This window comes from Callorhinus ursinus, unplaced genomic scaffold (genome assembly GCF_003265705.2).
Source record: "Callorhinus ursinus isolate GAN/ISIS: 27379988/994484 unplaced genomic scaffold, GSC_fseal_2.0 scaffold62, whole genome shotgun sequence".
NCBI lineage: Eukaryota > Metazoa > Chordata > Mammalia > Carnivora > Otariidae > Callorhinus > Callorhinus ursinus.
Genome location: NW_027397124.1, coordinates 4,327,322 through 4,347,154, shown reverse-complemented (window position 1 = coordinate 4,347,154; position 19,833 = coordinate 4,327,322). Strand labels below are relative to the sequence as shown.

Below are 19,833 nucleotides of genomic sequence, written 5' to 3'. Positions count from 1 at the left end.
TCTGTTAGATATTCTTTCCTACTTTACTGAAGATTTTTCACCAGGTAGTTGTGGGTTCATTTCTGGGTGTTCTATTCTGTTCCATTGATCTGTGTTTCTATTTGTGTGCCAATACCATACTGTCTTGATGATTACAGTTTGTAATATAGTTTGAAGTCTGGAATGATGATGCCTCCAGCTTTGCTTGTCTTTTTCAAAATTGCTTTGGCTATTCAGGGTTTTTTGTAGTTCCATACAAATTTTAGGATTATTTGTTCTAGCTCTGTGAAAAATGCTGGTGGTATTTTGAAAGGGATTGCAATAAATGTGTAGATTGCTTTAGGTAATCTAACCATTTTAGCAACATTTGTTCTTCCAATCCATGAGCATGGAATGCTTTTCCATTTCTTTGTGTCCTTCAGTTTCTTTCACCAGTGTTTTATAGTTTTCAGATACAGGTCTTTTACCTCTTTGGTTATGTTTATTGCTAGGTAACTTACTGGTTTTTGGTGCAATTGTAAATGAGACTGATTCCTTAACTTCTGTTTCTGCTGCTTCACTGTTGATGTATAGAAATGCAATGGATTTCTATATGTTGATTTTGTATCCTGTGACTTTACTGAATTCATGTATCAGGTCTAGCAGTTTTTTAGTGGAGTCTTTCAGATTTTTCCACGTAGAGTGTCATGTCATCTGCAAATAGTGAAGGCTTGACTTGTTCCTTGCTGATTTGGATACCTTATATTTCTTTTTGTTGTCTGATTGCTGTGGCTAGGACTTCCAGTACTATGTTAAATAACAGTGGTGGACATCCCTGTCTTGTTCCTGACCATAGATGAAAAAGCTCTCAGTTTTTCCCCATTCAGGATGATATTACCTGTGGGTTTTTCATATATGGCCTTTCTTATGTTGAGGTGTGTTCCCTCTAACCCTACCCTGTTGAGGGTTTTTACCATGAATGGGTGTTGTATTTTGTCAAATGCTTTTTCTGCATCTATCGAGAGGATCTCTTTTGTTAATGTGGTGTATCACGCTGGTAGATTTGTGAACATTGAACCACCCTTGCAACCCAGGAATAAATCCCACTTGATCATGGCGAATGATTCTTTTAATATACTGTTGGATTTGGTTTGCTAGTATTTTATTGAAATTTTTTTTTATCCTGAAGCCCCTCTTTTAAAAAAACTTACTTAAAATCAATTTAGGTAACATATACTGTAATATTAGTTTCAGGGGTAGAATTTAGTGATTCGTCAGTTGCATATAACTAACCCAGTGCTCATTACATCAGCGCCCTCATTAATGCCCATCACCCAATTACCCCATCTCTCCACCCATGTTTGCATCCATGCTCATCAGGGACATGGGTCTGTAGTTCTCCTTTTTAGTGGAGTCTTTATCTGGTTTTGGTATCAGGGTAAGGCTGGCCTCATAGAATGAGTTTGGAAATTTTCCTTCATTTTCTATTTTTCTGGAATAGTTTGAGAAGAATAGGTATTAACTCTTCTTTAGATGTTTGGTAGAATTCGCCTGTGAAGCCATTTGGCCCTGGACTTTTGTTTGTTGGGAGTTTTCTGATTACTGACTCAATTTCTTTGGTGGTTATAGGCATGTTCACATTTTCTCTTTCTTCCTTTCAGTTTTGGTAGTTTATATGTTTCTAGGATTCTATCCATTTCTTCTAGGTCATCCGATTTGTTGGCATATGTTTTTTTATAACATTCTCTTACAATTGTTTGTATCTGTTGTGTTGGTTGTTATTTTTCCTCTCCAGTTTGTGATTTTATTTATTTGGGTCCTTTCTCTTTTCTTTTTGATAAGTCTGGCTAGAGGTTTATCCATTTCATTAATTTTGCCAAAGAACCACCTCCTGGTTTCATTGATCTGTTCTATTGTTTTTTAGTTCCTATATCATTTATTTCTGCTCTAATCTTTATTATTTCCCTCCTTTTGCTGACTTTGGACTTCATTTGTTGTTCTTTCTCTGGCTTCTTTAGGTGTATGGCTAGGTTGTGTGTTTGAAAGTTTTCTTGGTTCTTGAGGTAGGCCTGTAATGCTACATACGTCCCTCTCAGGACCACTTTTCCTACATCCCAAAGATTTTGGACTGTTGTGTTTTCATTTTTAGTTTTCTCCATGTATTTTCTTAAATTTATTCTTTGATTTCTTGGCTGACCCATTCATTATTTAGTAGCATGTTGTTTAACCTCCATGTATCTGTGCTCTTTCCAAATTTTTTCTGTGGTTGATTTCTTGTTTCATTGCTTTGAGGTCAGAGAAGGTACAAATTATGATTTCAATCTTTTTTATTTGTCGAGGCCTGATTTTCTCTGATCCTTTCTTGTCTTTGCAACTTTTGGTCTTTTCTTTCTATTCAGATTCCCCTTTAATATATTTTGCAGGGATGGTTTAGTGGTAATGAAGTCCCTTCATTTTTGTTTGTCCGGGAAACTGTTTATCTCTCCTCCTATTCTGAATGATAGCTTTGCTGGATAGAGTATTCTTGGCTGCAGATTTTTCCCATTCAGCACGTTGAATATCTCATGCCACTCCCTGTGGCTTGCCAAGTTCCTGTTGAGAAATCTGCAAGTATTATGGGGCTTCCCTTGCAAGTTAGGGACTTCTTTTGTCTTGCTGTTTAAAGATTTGTTTTTCTTTATCAATATATTTTGCAAATTTAATTACAATATGTCTTGGTTTGACTTGTTTTTTTTTCATTTTGATGGGAGTTCTCTTTGCCTCCAGGATCTGGATGTCTCTTTCCTTCCCAGGAAGGGTAGTTTTCAGGGTATGATTTTCTCAAATAAATTTTCTGCCCTCTTTGCTCTCTCTTCTTCTGGGATTCCTATAATATGAGTGTTTTTATATTTTATGGAATACTGAGTTGCCTAAGACTAGTCTTGTGTTCCATAATTCTTTTTCTCTTTTGTTTAGCTCCATTATTTTCAATTATTTTGTCTTCTATTGTCTACAATTTATTCCTCTGCTTCTTCCAGCCTGTTGAATATTGCATCAGCCTGTTTCTTCAGTTTATTGTATTGTATTGTTTTGGTTTATTGTATTGTATTGTTTTGGTTTATTGTATTCTTCATCTTTGATTGATTCTTTTTTAACTATTTAATCTCTGTGATAAGGATCTCACTGATGTCTTCTGTTCTCTTCTTAGGCCCAGTGAGTATCCTCATGATTGTTGCTTTAAATTCTTCATCACTCATGTTACTTATATCTGTTTCATTTAGATCTCTGGTCATGGCCTTACCTTGTTCTTTTATTTCAGATGAATTCTCCATCTTGGCATTTAAATCTCTGCATTCTTCTCTATGTTAGAAAAGCCAGTTATGTCTCCTGCTTCTGAGAATAATGGCCTTATGAAGAAGAGGTCATATAGTGTCCAGTGCCTGGCACTTCAGGGAGTGTCTCTGGTGTGTGTTGTGCGCACTCTGCTGTTGTGTTTTGGCTGCTCTTTCAGGCTAGTGTCTGAAGAGGCTCTCCCTGCCTACTTTGGGCAGTGTTTTGTCCTTATCCTGAATGTGGTGAATTTTAACTCGGTGTACTTGATATGCTTATGAAATGAAACCTGATACTATTACTACTAGAACTGAGGCACTGCAGAACTCTGGTTGGGAGACCTGATGTGGGCAGGGTTTTGTGCTGGTCATCTGGGGCAATTTCCCTGCCTCACTGGGATGGAGGCTAGCCTGACTGAGTAGGATAGTCCCATTAGATTGCAGTGAGCACAGCGCTTGTGTGAGTAATCAGGCAGCTGATGTTGGTGCTTTACTGCTTCCTGCAGGTGGCTCTGTTGTTATGCTGAGGGGTGGGCTCCTTTGTCCCTAGAGTGGGGTCTACATGAATGCTGACTCTCAGGGAAGCACTCCAAGAAGAACAAAGAATCTCCCCTCTGTGTGACCCACCCATTTTTCAGATCCGTGTTTCCAAGCTGTCTGCTCCTGGGGTTTTTGCCTGCTTTTTATCTAGGAGCAACACATTGCCCTCTGGGCTTTATCCCAGTCAAACCAGCTGATTTTTAAACTCCAGGCTTTAAGCCCCACTGAAAGTATATGATTGTATATAACTTTAAAGTAATGAAACTGTTTCCTCTAACCTCTCCTGCAAACCCTTCTTTTGTTCTTCCTTTCTCTTTTGCTATCATTCTTCTGTTGCTATCAGAATTTCTTATAGCTGGTCACAGTAGTTTCCTGTTACTTGGAGCTTCACTTTCCATGGTTTCAGTTACCCTAGGTCAACCATGGTCTGGAAGCAGGTGATCATTCTTCTGAAATTTAATCAGAACATCAGTAGTTGCCTAACACTATAGTGCATAAGTCATTCACCTTACTTCATCTCATCACATAGCATTTTATTATCTCATATCATCACAAGAAGGGCGAGTACAGTACAGTGAGATATTTTGAGAGAGAGACCACATTCACTTAAGCTTTATTACAATATATGGTTATAATTGTCCTATTTTATTACAATTTATTGTTGTAAATCTCCCCTGTGCCTAATTTATAAATTAAACTTTAACATAGGTATGTATGTATAGGAAAAAACAGCATATATAAGGTTTGGTACTATCTGTGATTTCAGACATTCACTGGGGGTCTTGGAACATATCCTCCATGGATGAGGGAGGACTACTGTACTTATATAGCATGTACTTGTTATTACCATGATAATTATAAAGGAGACAGTATGTTCTTCAAGTTCAGATGTTTAAATGACAAGAAGTGTTGATAAAATGATAAAAAGAAATGCCAGTTGTGTTTTTCTATTTTTTATATAAATTTCATTTTTATAGATATATATCTGTTCCTGATTTTTTAAATTATGAAACAATCCTTTTTTAATATGATAAAGAAAATCTATTTCTAGTTAATACTCCAATGCCATATTTAATAGTAAAAGAAAATATCCAATTAAAGTTAGAAACAAGACAAAATTGCTATTTATTGCTGCTAAATAAAACATTTTTGTAAAATATCTAACCAATGTAGTAAGTAACCTGTTATAAATATTGAGAGAGCTAATGCAATATGATTATTTACAGATTATTAGATTTCTACCTTTAAAACCTAAAATAATCAAATAAAAGGCTATGAAATGTCAATATAAAAGTTTAGCAAAGTGACTAACACCAATTTGATACAGGAAAACAATATTCCGATATACCACAGCACTGAAACAAGTAAAAACATAATAAAATAACTGATGATAAACATCAGGAAATATGCTGATCTGTTGTGATGAAAAAGAACAAACTTTAGTGACAAAAAAGAAATGTTGACTTAGTGAAGCATTCCATGCTCCTGAGTGAAAGACTTCTAAATTTCCAGTCAAAATGCCAGTGGTGTTTTGTTGTTGTTGTTGCTGATGGAATTTTATGAAAATGCATCTAAGATATATGTTGAAAACAGTTCACGTATTTCAATATCAAATAATTGAGTAAAAAAAAAAGGATAGGCATTGGCACTTGATATAATTACATATTTAAAAGTTTCAATAATGACTAGTAAACACTCAAATCAATGGAGCCGACTAGAAATTCCAGAAATTAATCAAAGAATTTCATATGATAAGTAAAAACAAAACAAAAACAAAAAAAACCTGGTCATGTAAAAAAAAAAATCAATTGTTTACCAAATGGTATTAAGACAAATGGAAAAAATAAAATGAGAGATTTTTATCTTTCCCTGATCAAAAACCTGATTTTATAGATTATTTCCATGAAAAAAAACCATTAAAAGAAAACAAATTAATCTTTTTATTCAAGTAATTACCATACAGGGTTACATTAGCTTCCTATGTACAATAAAATGATTTAATAATTCCATACATTACTCACTGCTCATCACAATAAGTGTACCCTTAGTCACTTTTATCTATTACACTCATCTACCCACCCAGCTCCCCTCTGGCAATCACCAAAGTCTGGATTTTTGTCTCTGTTTTTCTTTGTTTTGTTTCTTAAATTCCACATATGAGTGAAATTATACAGTGTTTTTCTTTCTCTGACTGACTTATTTCACTGAGCATGATACCCTCTGGATCCCTCCATGTCGTAAATGGCAAGATTTCATTCTTTTTGATGGCTGAGTAATACTGCGCTGTGTGTATATCTATATGTATATCTCACTTCTTTATTCATCTATCAGTGAACACTTGGGTTGCTTCTGTATCATGGCTATTGTAAATAATGCTGCAATAGGGGTGCATATATCTTTTTTAATTACTGTTTTCATTTTCTTTGGGTAAATACCAAGTAGTGGAATCAGTGGATCATATGGTAGTCCTATTTTTAATTTTTTGAGGTATCTCCAGACTGTTTTCTACAGTGGTTGCACCAGCTTGTATTCCTACCAACAGTGAACAGGATTTCTTTTTCTCCATACCCTTGCCAGTACTTGTTATTTCATGTGTTTTTGATTTTAGCCATTTTGACAGGTGTGAGGTGATATCTCATTGTAGTTTTGATTTGCATTTCCCTGATTATTAGTGATGTTGAGCATCTATTCATATGTCTGTTAGCCATATGCGTGTCTTCTTTGAGAAAATGTCTATTCATTTCCTCTGCCATTTTTTAACTGGATTATTTGGGGATTTTTTGGTGTTAAAAAAATTCTTTATGTCAATTGGATATTAACTCCTTCTTGGATACATCATTGCAAATATCTTCTCCCATTTAGTAGGATGCCCTTTTGTTTTGTTGATAGTTTCCTTTGCTGTGCAAGACCTTTTTATTTTAGTGTAGTCCCAACAGTTTAATTTTGCTTTTCTACAAAAATGTTTCTATGCCTGAGGTCAAAGAGATTACTGCCTGTATTTTCCTCTAGGAATTTTGTTGTTTCAAGCCTCACATTTAGATAATTAATCTATTTTGAGTTTATTTCTGCGTATGATGTGAGAAAACTGTCTAGTTTTCCCAATGCCGTTTTTGAAGGCACTATCTTTTTCCCATTGAATATTCTTACTTACTTTATTGTAGATTAATTGGCCATAAAAGTGTGAGTTTATTTCTGGACTCTTTATTCTGTTCCAATAATCTATGTATATATTTTTGTGCCAGTACCATACTATTGTGATTATTAAGGTTCGTAGTGTATTTTGAAATCTGGGATACCTCCAGTTTTTATCTTTTTCAAGACCGCTTTGGCTATTCCTGGTCTTTTGAGGTTTCCATACAAATTTTAGGATTATTATGCTTTTAATAGGAATTGCATTAAATCTAAAGATTGCTTTGTATAGTATGGACAATTTAGCAAATTTAGTTCTCCCAATCTATGTCCATGTAATATCTCTCTATTTCTTTGTGTCATCTTCAGTTTCTTTTTCATCAGTATTTTATAGTTTTTAGAGTACAGGTCTTTCCCTTCCTTGGTTAGGTTTATTCCTAGGTTTTTAAATTTGTTCTGGTGTAGTTGTAAACAGGATTGTTTTCTTAATTTCTCTTTCTACTATTTCATTATTAGTGTATAGAAATGCAATAGACTTATGTGTGTTAATTGTGTATCCTGTGATTTAGCAGAATTCGTTTATCAGTTCTAATAGATTTTTGGTGGAGAGTCTTTCAGGTTTTCTATATATAGTATCATGTCACCTGCAAAAAATGAAAGTTCTACTTCTTCCTCACTGATTTGGATGTCTTTGTATTTCTTTTCATTGCTGCAGCTAGGACCTCTACTACTATGTTGAATAAAGGTGGTGAGAGTGGACATTCTTGTCTTGATCTTAGAGAAAAATCTGTCAGATTTTCACCATTGAATAGGATGTTAGCTATGGGTATTTTATATGTGGCCTTTCTTATGTTGTCATGTTTTCCTCTAAACCTACTTTGTTGAGAATTTTTGTCATGAATGGATGTTGTACTTTGTCAGATGCTTCTACATCTATTGAGATGAATATATGGTTTTTATCCTTATTCTTATCATATGATGTGTCACATTGATTGATTTGTGAGTATTGAGCCAGCCTTGCACCCTGCAAGGGTGCAATCCTACTTCTTTATGGTGAATGATTTTTTTAATGTATTGTTGGATTTGGTTTGCTAGTATTTTATTGGTGATTTTTGCACTATGTTCACTAGAGATACTGGCCTGTAGTGTTTTTTGTAGTGTCTTTATCTAGTTTTGGTATCAGGTTAATGCTGGCCTCATAGAATGAATTTATAAACTTTTCTTCTATTTTTTTGGAATAGTTTGAGAATAATACGTTTTAAATCTTCCTAAATGCTTGGTAGAATTCGCCTGTGAAATCACATGGTCCTGGACATTGGTTTGTTTGGAGATTTTTGATTCAATTTCATTGCGAGTATTGTCCTGTTCAAATTTCTATTTCTTCATAATTTAGTTTGGAAGGTTATATATTTCTAAAAATGTATCCATTTCTTCTAGGTTATTCAATTTGTTGACATATCATTTTTACAGTATTCTTTTATAGTCTTTGCATTATTGTGCTGTTAACTATTTCTCTTCCTTAATTTCTGATCTTATGTATTTGAGTTCTCTTTTTTTAAATGAGCCTAGTTAAAGGTTTATCAATTTTCTTGATCTTTTCAAAGAACCAGCTCTTGTTTCATTGATCTGTTCTGCTGTTGGGTTTTTGTTTTTATTCTCTATTTCTTTTATTTTTGCTCTAATCTTTATTATTTTCTTCATTCTACTGGCTTGGGACTTTTCTTGTTCTTTTTCTAGCTTTTTTAGACGTAAGGTTCAGTCATTGTTTTGAAATTTTTCTTGCTTCTTGAGGTAGGTCTGTATTGCTATAATCTTCCTTAAGATTATTAAGAACAGCTTTTGCTGCATACCAAGGATTTTGGACCATTGTGTTTTTATTTTCATTTGTCTCCATGTATTTTTTATTTCCTTTTTGATTTATTGGTTGACTCATTCATTATGTATTAGCATTTTTTCTAGCCTTCTTGTATTTGTGTTCTCTCCAGATGTTTTCTTGTGATTGATTTCTAGATTCATACAATTTTAGTTGGAAAAGATGCATGATATGATTTCAATTTTTTTGAATTTTGAGGCTTGTTCTGTGGCTTAATGTGATCTATTCTGGAGAATGTTCTATGTACACTAGAAGAGAATGTGTATTCCTCCATTTTAGGATGGAATGTTCCGAATATATTTATAAGGTCCATCTGGTTTCATGTATCATTCAAAACCACTTTTCCTTGTTAATTTTCTGTCTGAATGATCTGTCCATTGATGTAAGTGGGGTGTTAAATTTCCCTACTATTATTGTATTGCTATTGATTTCTTTTATATCTTTTAATAGTTGTTTTATGTATTTAAGTGCTCCCATGTTGTGTGAATAAATATTTAACAATTGGTATATCTTGTTAGACTTAAAAATATATATTATGTAGTGTCCTTCTTTGTCTCTTGTTGCAGAGTTTGTTTTAAAGTTTATTTTTCTGCTAAAACTATTGCTACACCAACTTTCTTTTCAATTCCACTTGCAGTGTAAATGTTTCTCCATCCCTTTGCTTTCAATCTGCATGTGTTTTTAGGTCTGAAATGAGTCTCTTGTACACAGCATTATAGATGGGTTGGACTTTTCTATCCATTCAGTTACCCTATGTCTTTTGATTGGAGCATGTATTCAATTTGTATTCAAAGAAATTGTTGATAGGTATGTACTTATTGCTATTTTGTTACTTGTTTAATGTTTATTTTTGTAGTTCTTCTCTGTTCCCTTTTCTCTTGCTCTCTTCCCTTGTGGTTTGATGGCTTTCTTTAGTGAAATGCTTGGATTCCTTTTCTTTATTTTTTTTTTTGTATCTATTACACGTTTTTGATCTGTGGTTACCATTCAGTTCGTATATAAGATCTTATGCATCTATATTAATTTTGATTGTCACTTAAGTTTGAATCCATTCTAAAAGCCCTAAGTTTTACTCCCCCCTCCATGTTTTATGTATATGATGTCATACTTTACATCCTTTTGTTTTGGGAATCCCTTGTCTGATTTTTATAGATAAAATTGATTTTACTGCTTTTGTGTTTTAATCTCCATACTGGTATTATAAGTGATTAATCTCCTACTTTTATTTTATTACGTTTGTATTTACATGTAAAATTTTTTCCTTTTCTAATTTTTTTATTTTTGACTCTGGCTTTTCCTTTCCAGTCAAAGAATTCCCTTTAACATTTCTTATAAGGCTGGTTTAATGGTGATTTTTTTTTTTTCTGAGAGGCTCTTTATCCCTCTTTTTATTCTGAATAATAGCCTTGCTGGATAGAGCATTCTTGGTTGCACATGTTTACCTCTCAGCATTTTTAATATATCATGCCACACCCTTCTGGCCTGCAGTTTCTGCTGAAAAGTCAGCTGATAAATTTATGGGGTTTCCCTTGTATGTAACTTGTTTTCTCTTACTGCTTTTCAAATTCTCTATCACTATTTTTGTCATTTTAATTAGTATGTCTCTTGGTATAGACCTCCTTTGGTTGATTTTGTTGGATTTTCTCTGTGCCTCCTGGATCTGGATTTCTGTTTCCTTCCCCAGATATGGGAAGATTTTAGCTTTTATTCCTTTAAATAAATTTTCTGCCCCCTTTTCTCTCTCCTCTGCTTCTGGTATCCCTATAATGCAAATTTTATTACACTTTATTACACAAATTTATTATTACTGATGTTGCTGAGTTCCTTTAACATATTCTCATTTTTTATTCTTTTTCCTTTTTGCTGTTTAGTTTGTTTGCTTTCCATTGTTTTGTCTTCCAGCTCACTGGTCTGTTTTACTGCTTATTCTAGTGTTCTATTTATTCCTTCTATTGTATTTTTAATTTCAGTTATTGAGTCATTGGTTCTTTTTTTATATATTTTTTATCTCTTTGTTGAAGGTCTTGCTGAGATCCTCCACTCTTTTCTCAAGTCTATTAAGTATATTTATTACCATTACTTTGCAACCTTTATTGGGCATTTTGCTTATCTCTATTTCATTTAGCTCTTTTGCTGTGATTTTGTCCTGTTCTTTCATTTGGGACATATTCTGCTGTCTCGTCATGTTATTAACTCTCTGTGTTTGTTTCTATGTATTAGGAAATTCAGTTCTTTCTCCTGATCTTAAAGGAGTAGCCTCATGAAGAACAGATACTGTGGTGCCCTGTAGGACAATGTCCCCTATTCTCTACAACCAGGCACTTTAGGGGTGTCTCCTATGTAGATTGCCTGTGCCCTACTATTCTGGCTAATCCTCATTTGCCTTCAATTCAGAAGGCTAATCCTCCTTTGCCTCTGTTAAGCAGGGTTTGGTTCCTGTGCTGTTAAGAGCCCAGTCTGGGGCCACCATGAGCTTGTAAGTCTGTTGTATCAGCCTTCACACCTGATGCCTGCTTTCAGCCTGTTTGCTGGGGCTACAGTTGCACTGAACTACTGTCTTTCTGCTGCCCCGAGAGGATTTTGTTGCTGGGAGTGTCTAACAGTCATATCAGATGCTTGCCCCCCACTCTGTCTGTAGGCTGCAGGTGCACTGATTGGCAAGGCATTCTTTCAGTGCTGCCAGTGATAAGATTCCACTGCTGGAGTTGAAGTTGAACTGGTGTGTGTGATTATATTCCATTCTGTCCCAGAACAGGAGTCACTTTGGAGTGGTGCCAGTCCCTGCTGTGGATGCTTGCAGCTTTGATACAGCAGGAACCATTTTGGAGGGACTTCTGCCTGGTGGGGCAGGTTGGATAGGGCGCTGTAGGAGAATATGGGCATGGGACATGGGTGTTAGCAAGATGGGTGGGAGGTTCAAATTGGTTCCCACCAATTTGTGGTGGGAACCAATAGTGTCTGACTATCTAGGCTGAGGGGAGAGAAATGGCACTTGCCAGTTCATTCTCCTAAAGATACCTGTCCATCCAGCACACATTTTGAGATTAGTAAATAAATTTCCTTCATATCCCTAGGCACTTTTCAAACTGCTGCTTCCATGTTCTGTCTCAGTGGGGTTGTTATGCTGTCTCTTTAAGGGTGGGAACTCAATTTCCTATTGCTCTCTGGCTCTCCCAGACATGAGTCTGGTGATTTTTAAAGTAACCAGAATTAAAACTCCGCTGGTTTTCAAAGCCAGATGCTATGGTGATTCATCTTTCCAGTGCAGGTTCCCTGTGTCTGTGGTGCCTAGCGTGGGGTCTCCTCCTCTCCATTTTCCATGCCTGGGGTATTTCTCCCATTCGTAGTTAATATCACTGGGGGTTTGGTTCTCAATTGTGTCCCTACCCATTTTACCCTTTTTGATGTGGCCTCCTATCCATGATTAATGTGGAAAGGCTTTTCTGCCAGTCTCAGATCATTTTTGTGTTGGTTATACTAATGTGGCTGTTATGTAAGTACATCCCTGGATGAAGTGAGTTTAGGATCCTCCTACTCTGCCATCTTCCCAGAAGTCCAACATAAATCAATCTTGTTTTGAGGAAAATTACTCTAAGTATGATTTCGTAGCCTGAAAAATAAGGGAAAGATCATTAAAAATTAACTAAATAATAATTTAAAATTTCTGTACACAGAATTATCAAAAGCAAAATTAAAAAGAAATAATAATCTAAAAAATAAACACTCATGATAGTCAACAGGTATATCCTTATATGAAATACATATGTCTGTCTATAAAAATATTTAATGTTCATATTTAGATTATTTTTAATAAAATTTTTTATTAAAATAAGTTAGAAAAAAATGAATTCCTTTAACAGAGAAAATGGCAGATATTTTTTTACTTATTAATCAAGTAGGTTTATACTAATAATGAAATAAATTCCATTAAATAATTTATAAAATACCAAATACCTAAACTACATAATATCAATTGGGAAAAGTGTGAGAAAACAGCTGTCACTATTACAGGCAAATAGGCATAATGACTAAACACTTTCAGGAAAGCTATATAAAAAAATGTATCAGTTATAATAAAAATATACTAATAGATATCAGTGGACTTTGAGCCAGATATATTTTTTCATTTTCTTAAAATTTAATGTTTTATAATAAAAAAGTCTGTATGACAAATCTGTTCTGACAAGCCTATATGTATATTAGCTGAAATTTTTCAAATTTCTGTTTTAAATAATACTAACATTACCAGACCTTGGTAATTACTAAATGGCAATGAGTTACATTTTTATTTTGTTCACAATTTTAATAAGAATATCTATTTATGCTTCACTATAAATCAAGATGTTAGGTGTTGGATTGAAATAGAAACATATTCTATATTAAAGAGTAAATGTCTAGGAGGAAGAGCTGTTGAAATTTGTCAAATGAACTTATGGTATTTATTAATTATTTTTTCTCTTCTTACTTGACATAATACATAAGAATATTTTCCTAAACTTCAGATATTATACTCTTCTAGGAAGTAGGCCACAGTAGGTAGATTTCAAATGTTTCTATATTTAATTTACTAAAATGTTCTTTTCCATTTTCATCTTGGTAGATCAGAATATGGATGAACTCTCAGATTTTACACTTGAAGATCTAGAACTCACTTCAGGATACGAGGATCAATGTCAAACAAGTGGAGTTAATCAATCTCAAAGATTGAGTGGTGTGTATAATATTTGAAAATGTATTTAAAAATAGTGGTCATAAAACACTTGATGATTTAAAAATGCATCTGAAATGTGATCAGCTTTTTAAAAAATTATTTATTTTTTGTATAATCTCTACACCCACTGTGGGGCTTCAACTCACAGCCCCAAGAGCAAGAGTTGTATGCTCTACTGACTTAGCCAGCCAGGTACCCCAAATATGGCCAGCTTTATTTATGGTTAATTATTGAATTTTTCTTTAGGTTGCATATTTTAGAACATTTTCCGACAAAACTGGAGTTCTACAGTACTAGTAAATGCTATAATGCTATTTGCATCACTCATTATTTCTCATAGTCTTTAATATTCTTTTTTTTAAAGATTTTATTTATTTATTTGAGAGAGAGAGAGAATGAGAGATAGAAAGCACGAGAGGGAAGAGGGTCAGAGGGAGAAGCAGACTCCCTGCTGAGCAGGGAGCCCAATATGGGACTCGATCCCGGGACTCCAGGATCATGTCCTGAGCCAAAGGCAGTCGCTTAACCAACTGAGCCACCCAGGCGCCCAGTCTTTAATATTCTTAATTGTTATACTATATTTCTTAAATTATTGACCAAGAAAGCCTATCTTTTTCTTCATCTTGGAATAATGTTTCATGGCAATGGAATACTTGTTTAGGAAACATTGTGCTAGGAATTTTATTCTTTTTATTTTTTAAAAAAGATTTAAGGGAGGAGGCAAGATAGTGGAAGAGTAGAGAACCTCATTTCATCTAGTCCCTTGATTTTAACTAGATAACAGATCATTCTGAACACCCAAGAATTCAACCTGAGATGTAAGAAAAGAATCTCTGGAACTCTGCAACTAGAAAAGTGACCACTTTTTGCAAGGTTGGAGGTGCAGAGAAGTGAATCTGAGGGGAGATATTGGAAGATAAGTGGTGAGGGAAGGGAGCCCCCATAATCCAGCTACCAGAAAGTGATATAGCCCTGGAGGGCAAAATTGGAACCCTTAGAAATCTCCAGTGAGAGACACTCCTGCCTGAAAGGTGGTCAGGGGATGAAATGGGCAGAATTCTAAGTGGGACAGTGTAGGTCTCAGGATCCCCAGGTCACAGAATAAATGGGGGTACCTGAGGTGATACAGTTCCTAAGCAGTGGATCAGGGAAACTGGTTATTGTCAGTGAACCCAGGAAGGGGCTCTTAGCTCAGTTTGCCATAAATCGCTAGCTGGGGCCTGATCTGGTGACCGCTTTCCTCTGGGGGACCCTGCAGAGGACTGGAACACAGGGACCCTCCGACATCCCCTTGGAGGGGCAGAACAGGTGCACACATGACCAGGCAACAGCTCTCAGGGTGGGGTCCATGTAAAGGACAGTATCCTGTGATCCTTCTCCTTCCCCCCAGGAGGGGCCAATTGGGTTTGCACAGGATCCAGCAACTGCTCTCAGTGCCAGGGACTTACAAAATGCGGTAACTCAGGACCCTCCAACTGCCCCCAGGAGGATTGCTGTGGGCACACAACACAGGAATCTTAAGAGTTTGGCACACCTAAAAGTGAAGACCGCTTATCCCTGAGGGTTTACTCAAGAGAGGGGACCATGATCATTCAGCTCTGAGACTGGAGATCGGGGTGTGGCCATTTTCATTTTGATCCTCTAAAGAGGTGCATAAAGCTTTCAGGGAAAAAAAGCCACACAGAGGAATAGCTTATACTGAGTCTGGCCTCCTGGCAAGGGATGGTATAATTCTGCCCAAGCAAAGACACCTGAAAAGCAGTGAAGTAGGCCTTGCCCTCAGAAGACCAACTGAAAGAACAGATGCACAGGGAGACCCCACAAGACTGTAAAACTCCAGCACTAGGGGAAAATAGTATATAGAATTAAAGTTTTTTTCCCCTCATAATTCATTTATCTTTCAGTTTAAATTACAATTTCCACTAGTTTCAGATTTTATCAACTCTTTAAGTCTTTTTTTAACATTCATTTTTTACATTTACATCTTATAGATATATTTTTCATTTTGGCTTCCTATCACTCTATTCAATTTTATTTTTGTATATCTATAAATTTTGTTTTCTTTACAATTTGGGATTAGTGTCTTCTAACACACAGATCAAAATACATTCATGATCAATTGGATCACCCTGTTTTGTCCACCCGGTAAGATTATATTCTCTTCCCCCCCCTCAACCTTTTTGTTTTTCTTTTCTTTTTTGGTGTCTGACCTCTACAGATTTGTCTAGTGTGTACTTTGCTTGGGTTGTGGTTGATATTTTTGAATCTGCTCACTCGTTCATCCATTCTTCTCTGGGCAAAATGACTAGAAGGAAGAATTCACAACAAAAGAAACAACCAGAGGTAATACGGTCTTCCACAGATCTAATTGATAAGGATATAAGTAGAATGTCAGAACTGGAATTCAGGATAACAATTATAAAATTACTAGTTGGACTTGAAAAAAGCATAAAAGACACTAAAGAATCTCTTAGTGCAGAAATGAGATCTAATCAGGCTGAAACTAAAAATGCTCTGAGATGTAGTCTAAATTGGATGCTCTAACAGCTAGGGTAAATGAAGCAGAAGAGAGAGTAAGTGACATAGGAGACAAGTTGAAGGAAGAAGGAAGAGGGAAGCTGAGGAAAAGAGAGAAAAACAACTAATAGGCCATGAGGAGAGGCTTCAAGAAATCAGTGATGCTATAAAATGGCCCAATATAAGAATTGTTGGAGCGCCTGAGGGGAAAGAGAAAGAAAGGGCCAGAAGGTGTATTTGAGCAAATCAAAGCTGAAAATTTCCCTGATCTGGGAAAAGAAACAGGCATTCATGTAGAGGAGGTAGAGAGGACTCCCCACCCCAAAAAATTCAATAAAAATAGATCAACACCCTGACATATAATAGTGAAGCTTGCAAGTTTCAGAGATAAAGAGAAAATCCTGAAAGCAGATCAAGACAAGAAGTTCCTAACCAAGAGAAGTAGGAACATTAGACTTATATCAGACCTATCCACAGAGACCTGGCAGGCCAGAAAGAGCTGGCATGATATATTCAGGATAGTAAATGAGAAAAACATGGACCCAAGAATACTATATCCAGCAAGGCTGTCATTCAGAATGGAAGGAGAAATAAAGAACTTCCAGGACAGACAGAAACTGAAAGAATATGTGACCACCAAACTAGCCCTGCAAGAAATATTAAGGGGGATCCTGTAAACAAAGAGAGAGCCCAAGAGTAACATAAACGAGACAAAAACAGAGACAATCTACAGAAACAGGGACATTACAGGTAATACAATGGCACTAAATTCATGTCTTTCAATAGTTAGCTCTGAATGTAAGTGGGCTAAATGCTCCAATCTAAAGATACAGGATATCAGACTGGATAAAAAAACAAGATCCATCCATATGCTGTCTATAAGAGACTCACTTTAGACCTAAAGACACCTCCAGACTGAAGTGAGGGGGTAGAGAACCATTTATCATGTTAATGGACCTCAAAAGAAAGCTGGGATAGCCATCCTCATATCAGACGTATTAGATTTTAAACCAAAGATGGTAGTAAGGGATGAAGAGGGACACCATATCATATTTTAAGGGCCTACCCAACAAGAAGATCTAACAATTATAAATATTTATGCTCCTAAATTGGGAGCAGTCAATTATATCAACCAATTAATACCCAAATTAAGGAAACACATAGATAATAATGCAATAATAGTAGGGGACTTCAACACCCCACTCACAGCAATGGACAGATCATCTAAACAGAAGATCAACAAGGAAACAAGAGCTTCGAATGACACATTGGACCAGATGACTTCACAGATATGTACAGAACATTCTATCCTAAAACAACAGAATACTCATTCATCTTGACTGCACATGGAATGTTCTCCAGAATACACCACATTCTGGGTCACAAATCAGGTCTCAACCTATACAAAAAGACTGAGATTATTCCCTGCATATTTTCAGACCACAGTGCTTTGAAACTGGAACTCAACCACAAGAAGAAATTTGGAAGGAAATCAAACACTTGGAAGTTAAAAAGCATCCTACTAAAGAATGACTGGGTCAACCAAGAAATTAAAGAAAAAGTTAACGACTGACTGAAACTAATGAGAGTGAAATTAAATTCGTTCAAAACCTATGGGATGCTGCAAAGGCAGTTCTTAGAGGGAAATACATAGCCATCCAGGCCTCTCAAAAAATTAGAAAAATCCCAAATGTACAAGCTAACTTTACACTTAAAGGACCTGGAGAAAGAACAGCAAATAAAGCCTAAACCAAGCAGTAGAAGAGAAATAATAAGGATTAGATCAGGAAATCAATGACATAGAAACCAGAAGAGTAGAACAAATCAATGAAACTAGAAGCTGGTTCTTTGAAAAAATTAATAAGAGCAATAAACCCCTAGCTAGACTTATCCAAAAGAAAAAAGAAAGGACCCAAATTAATAAAATTATGAATGAAAGAGGAGAGATCACTACCAACACCAAGGAACTACAACAAATTTTAAAAACATATTATGAGCAACTATACACCAACAAATTAGGCAATCTGGAAGATGTGGATGCATTCCTGGAAACTTATAAACTACAAAAACTGAAATAGGAAGAAATAGAAAATCTGAATAGACCCATAACCAGCAAGGAAATTGAATCAGTAATAAAAAAACCTCCTCCCCCACCACCAAAACAAGAGTCCAGGGCCAGATGGCTTCCCAGGGGAATTCTACCAACCACTTAAAGAAGAAATAATACCTGTTCTACTGAAGATGTTCCTAAAAATAGAAATGAAGGAAACTTCCAAACTCCTTCTTTGAGACTAGCATTACTTCGCTCCCAGAGCCAGACAAAGACCCATCAACAAGGAGAATTAGAGACCAATATCCCTGATGAACATGGATGCCAAAATACTCAACAAGATACTAGTCAACAGGATCCAACAGTACACTCAAAGGATTATTCACCACCACCAAGTGGGATTAATTCCTGGCTGCAAGGGTGATTCAATATTTGTACATCAATCAACATGATACATCACATTAATAAAAGAAAGGACAAGAATCATGTGATCCTCTCAATTGATGCAGAAAAAGCATTTGACAAAATACAATATCCTTTCATGATTAAAACCCTCCACAGCATAGGCCTCAATATGATACCTCAATATCATAAAAGCCATCTATAAAAATGCCCAGAGCACATATCATTCTCCATGGGGAAAAACTGAGAGCTTTTCCCTAAAGTCAGGAACATGGTAAGGATGACCCCTCTCACCGTGTTGTTCCACATAGTACTAGAACTCCTAGCCTCAGCAATCAGACAACAAAAAGAAATAAAAGGCATCCAAACTGGCAAAGAAGAAGTCAAACACTCACTCTTCAGAGATGACATGATACTTTATGTGGAAAACCCAAAAGACTCCACCCCAAAATTGCTAGAACTCATCCAGCATTCAGCAATGTGGCAGGATACAAAATCAATGCACAGAAATCAGTTGCATTTTTATACACTAACTATGAGACTGTAGAAACAGATATTAAGGAATCTATTTCACTTACAGTTGCACCAAAAACCATAGATACCTAGAAATAAATCTAACCAAAGAGGTAAAGGATCTATACTCTAAAAACTACAGAGCACTTTGAAAGAAATTGAGGAAGACACAAAGAGGTGGAAAAACATTCCATGCTCATAGATTGGCAAAAGAAATATAGTTAAAATATCTATGCTACCCATAGCAATCTATACATTCAATGCAATCCCTATCAAAATACCATCGACATTTTACACAGAGCTGGAACAAATAACCCTAAAATTTGTATGGAACCAGAAAAGACCCCAAATAGCCAGAGGAATGTTGAAAAAAATGCCATTGCTGGCAGCATCACAATGCCTGACTTCAAACTATATTACAAAGCTGTGATCATATGATAGTACAGTACTGGCAAAAACAGACACTTAGATCAGTGGAACAGAAGAGAAAATCCAGAAAAGACCCTTAACTTGTCTACTAATCTTTTTTTTATGTTATGTTAATCACCATACATTACATAATTAGTTTTTCATGTAGTGTTCCATGATTCATTGTTTGCGTATAACACCCAGTGCTCCAAGCAGTACATGCCCTCTTTAATACCCATCACCAGGCTAACCCAATGCCCCAACCCCTCCCCTCTAAAACCCTTAGTTTTTTTTTCAGAGTCCATAGTCTCTCATGGTTCATCTCCCCCTCTGAATTCCGCCCCTTCATTTTCCGCCTCCTGCTATCTTCTTCTTCTTCTTTTTTTTTTTTTTAACATATAATGTATTGTTTCAGAGGTACAGC

At 35.7% G+C, this 19,833-nt stretch overlaps 1 protein-coding gene across 10 annotated transcripts in view; it reads left to right on the top strand.

The window, feature by feature from the left end:
• CCDC7 (coiled-coil domain containing 7) overlaps positions 1 to 19,833 on the top strand; it is a 337,256-nt gene that overhangs the window by 220,706 nt on the left and 96,717 nt on the right. For 9 of the 10 annotated variants that reach the window (XM_073885468.1, XM_073885465.1, XM_073885467.1 and 6 more), the window contains one exon: positions 13,409 to 13,519. In XM_073885468.1, the coding sequence (XP_073741569.1) occupies positions 13,409 to 13,519 (111 nt within the window). Of the gene's footprint in view, positions 1 to 13,408; positions 13,520 to 15,737; positions 15,863 to 19,833 lie in introns of those variants that run through there. The other variant, XM_073885470.1, reaches the window with a different exon arrangement.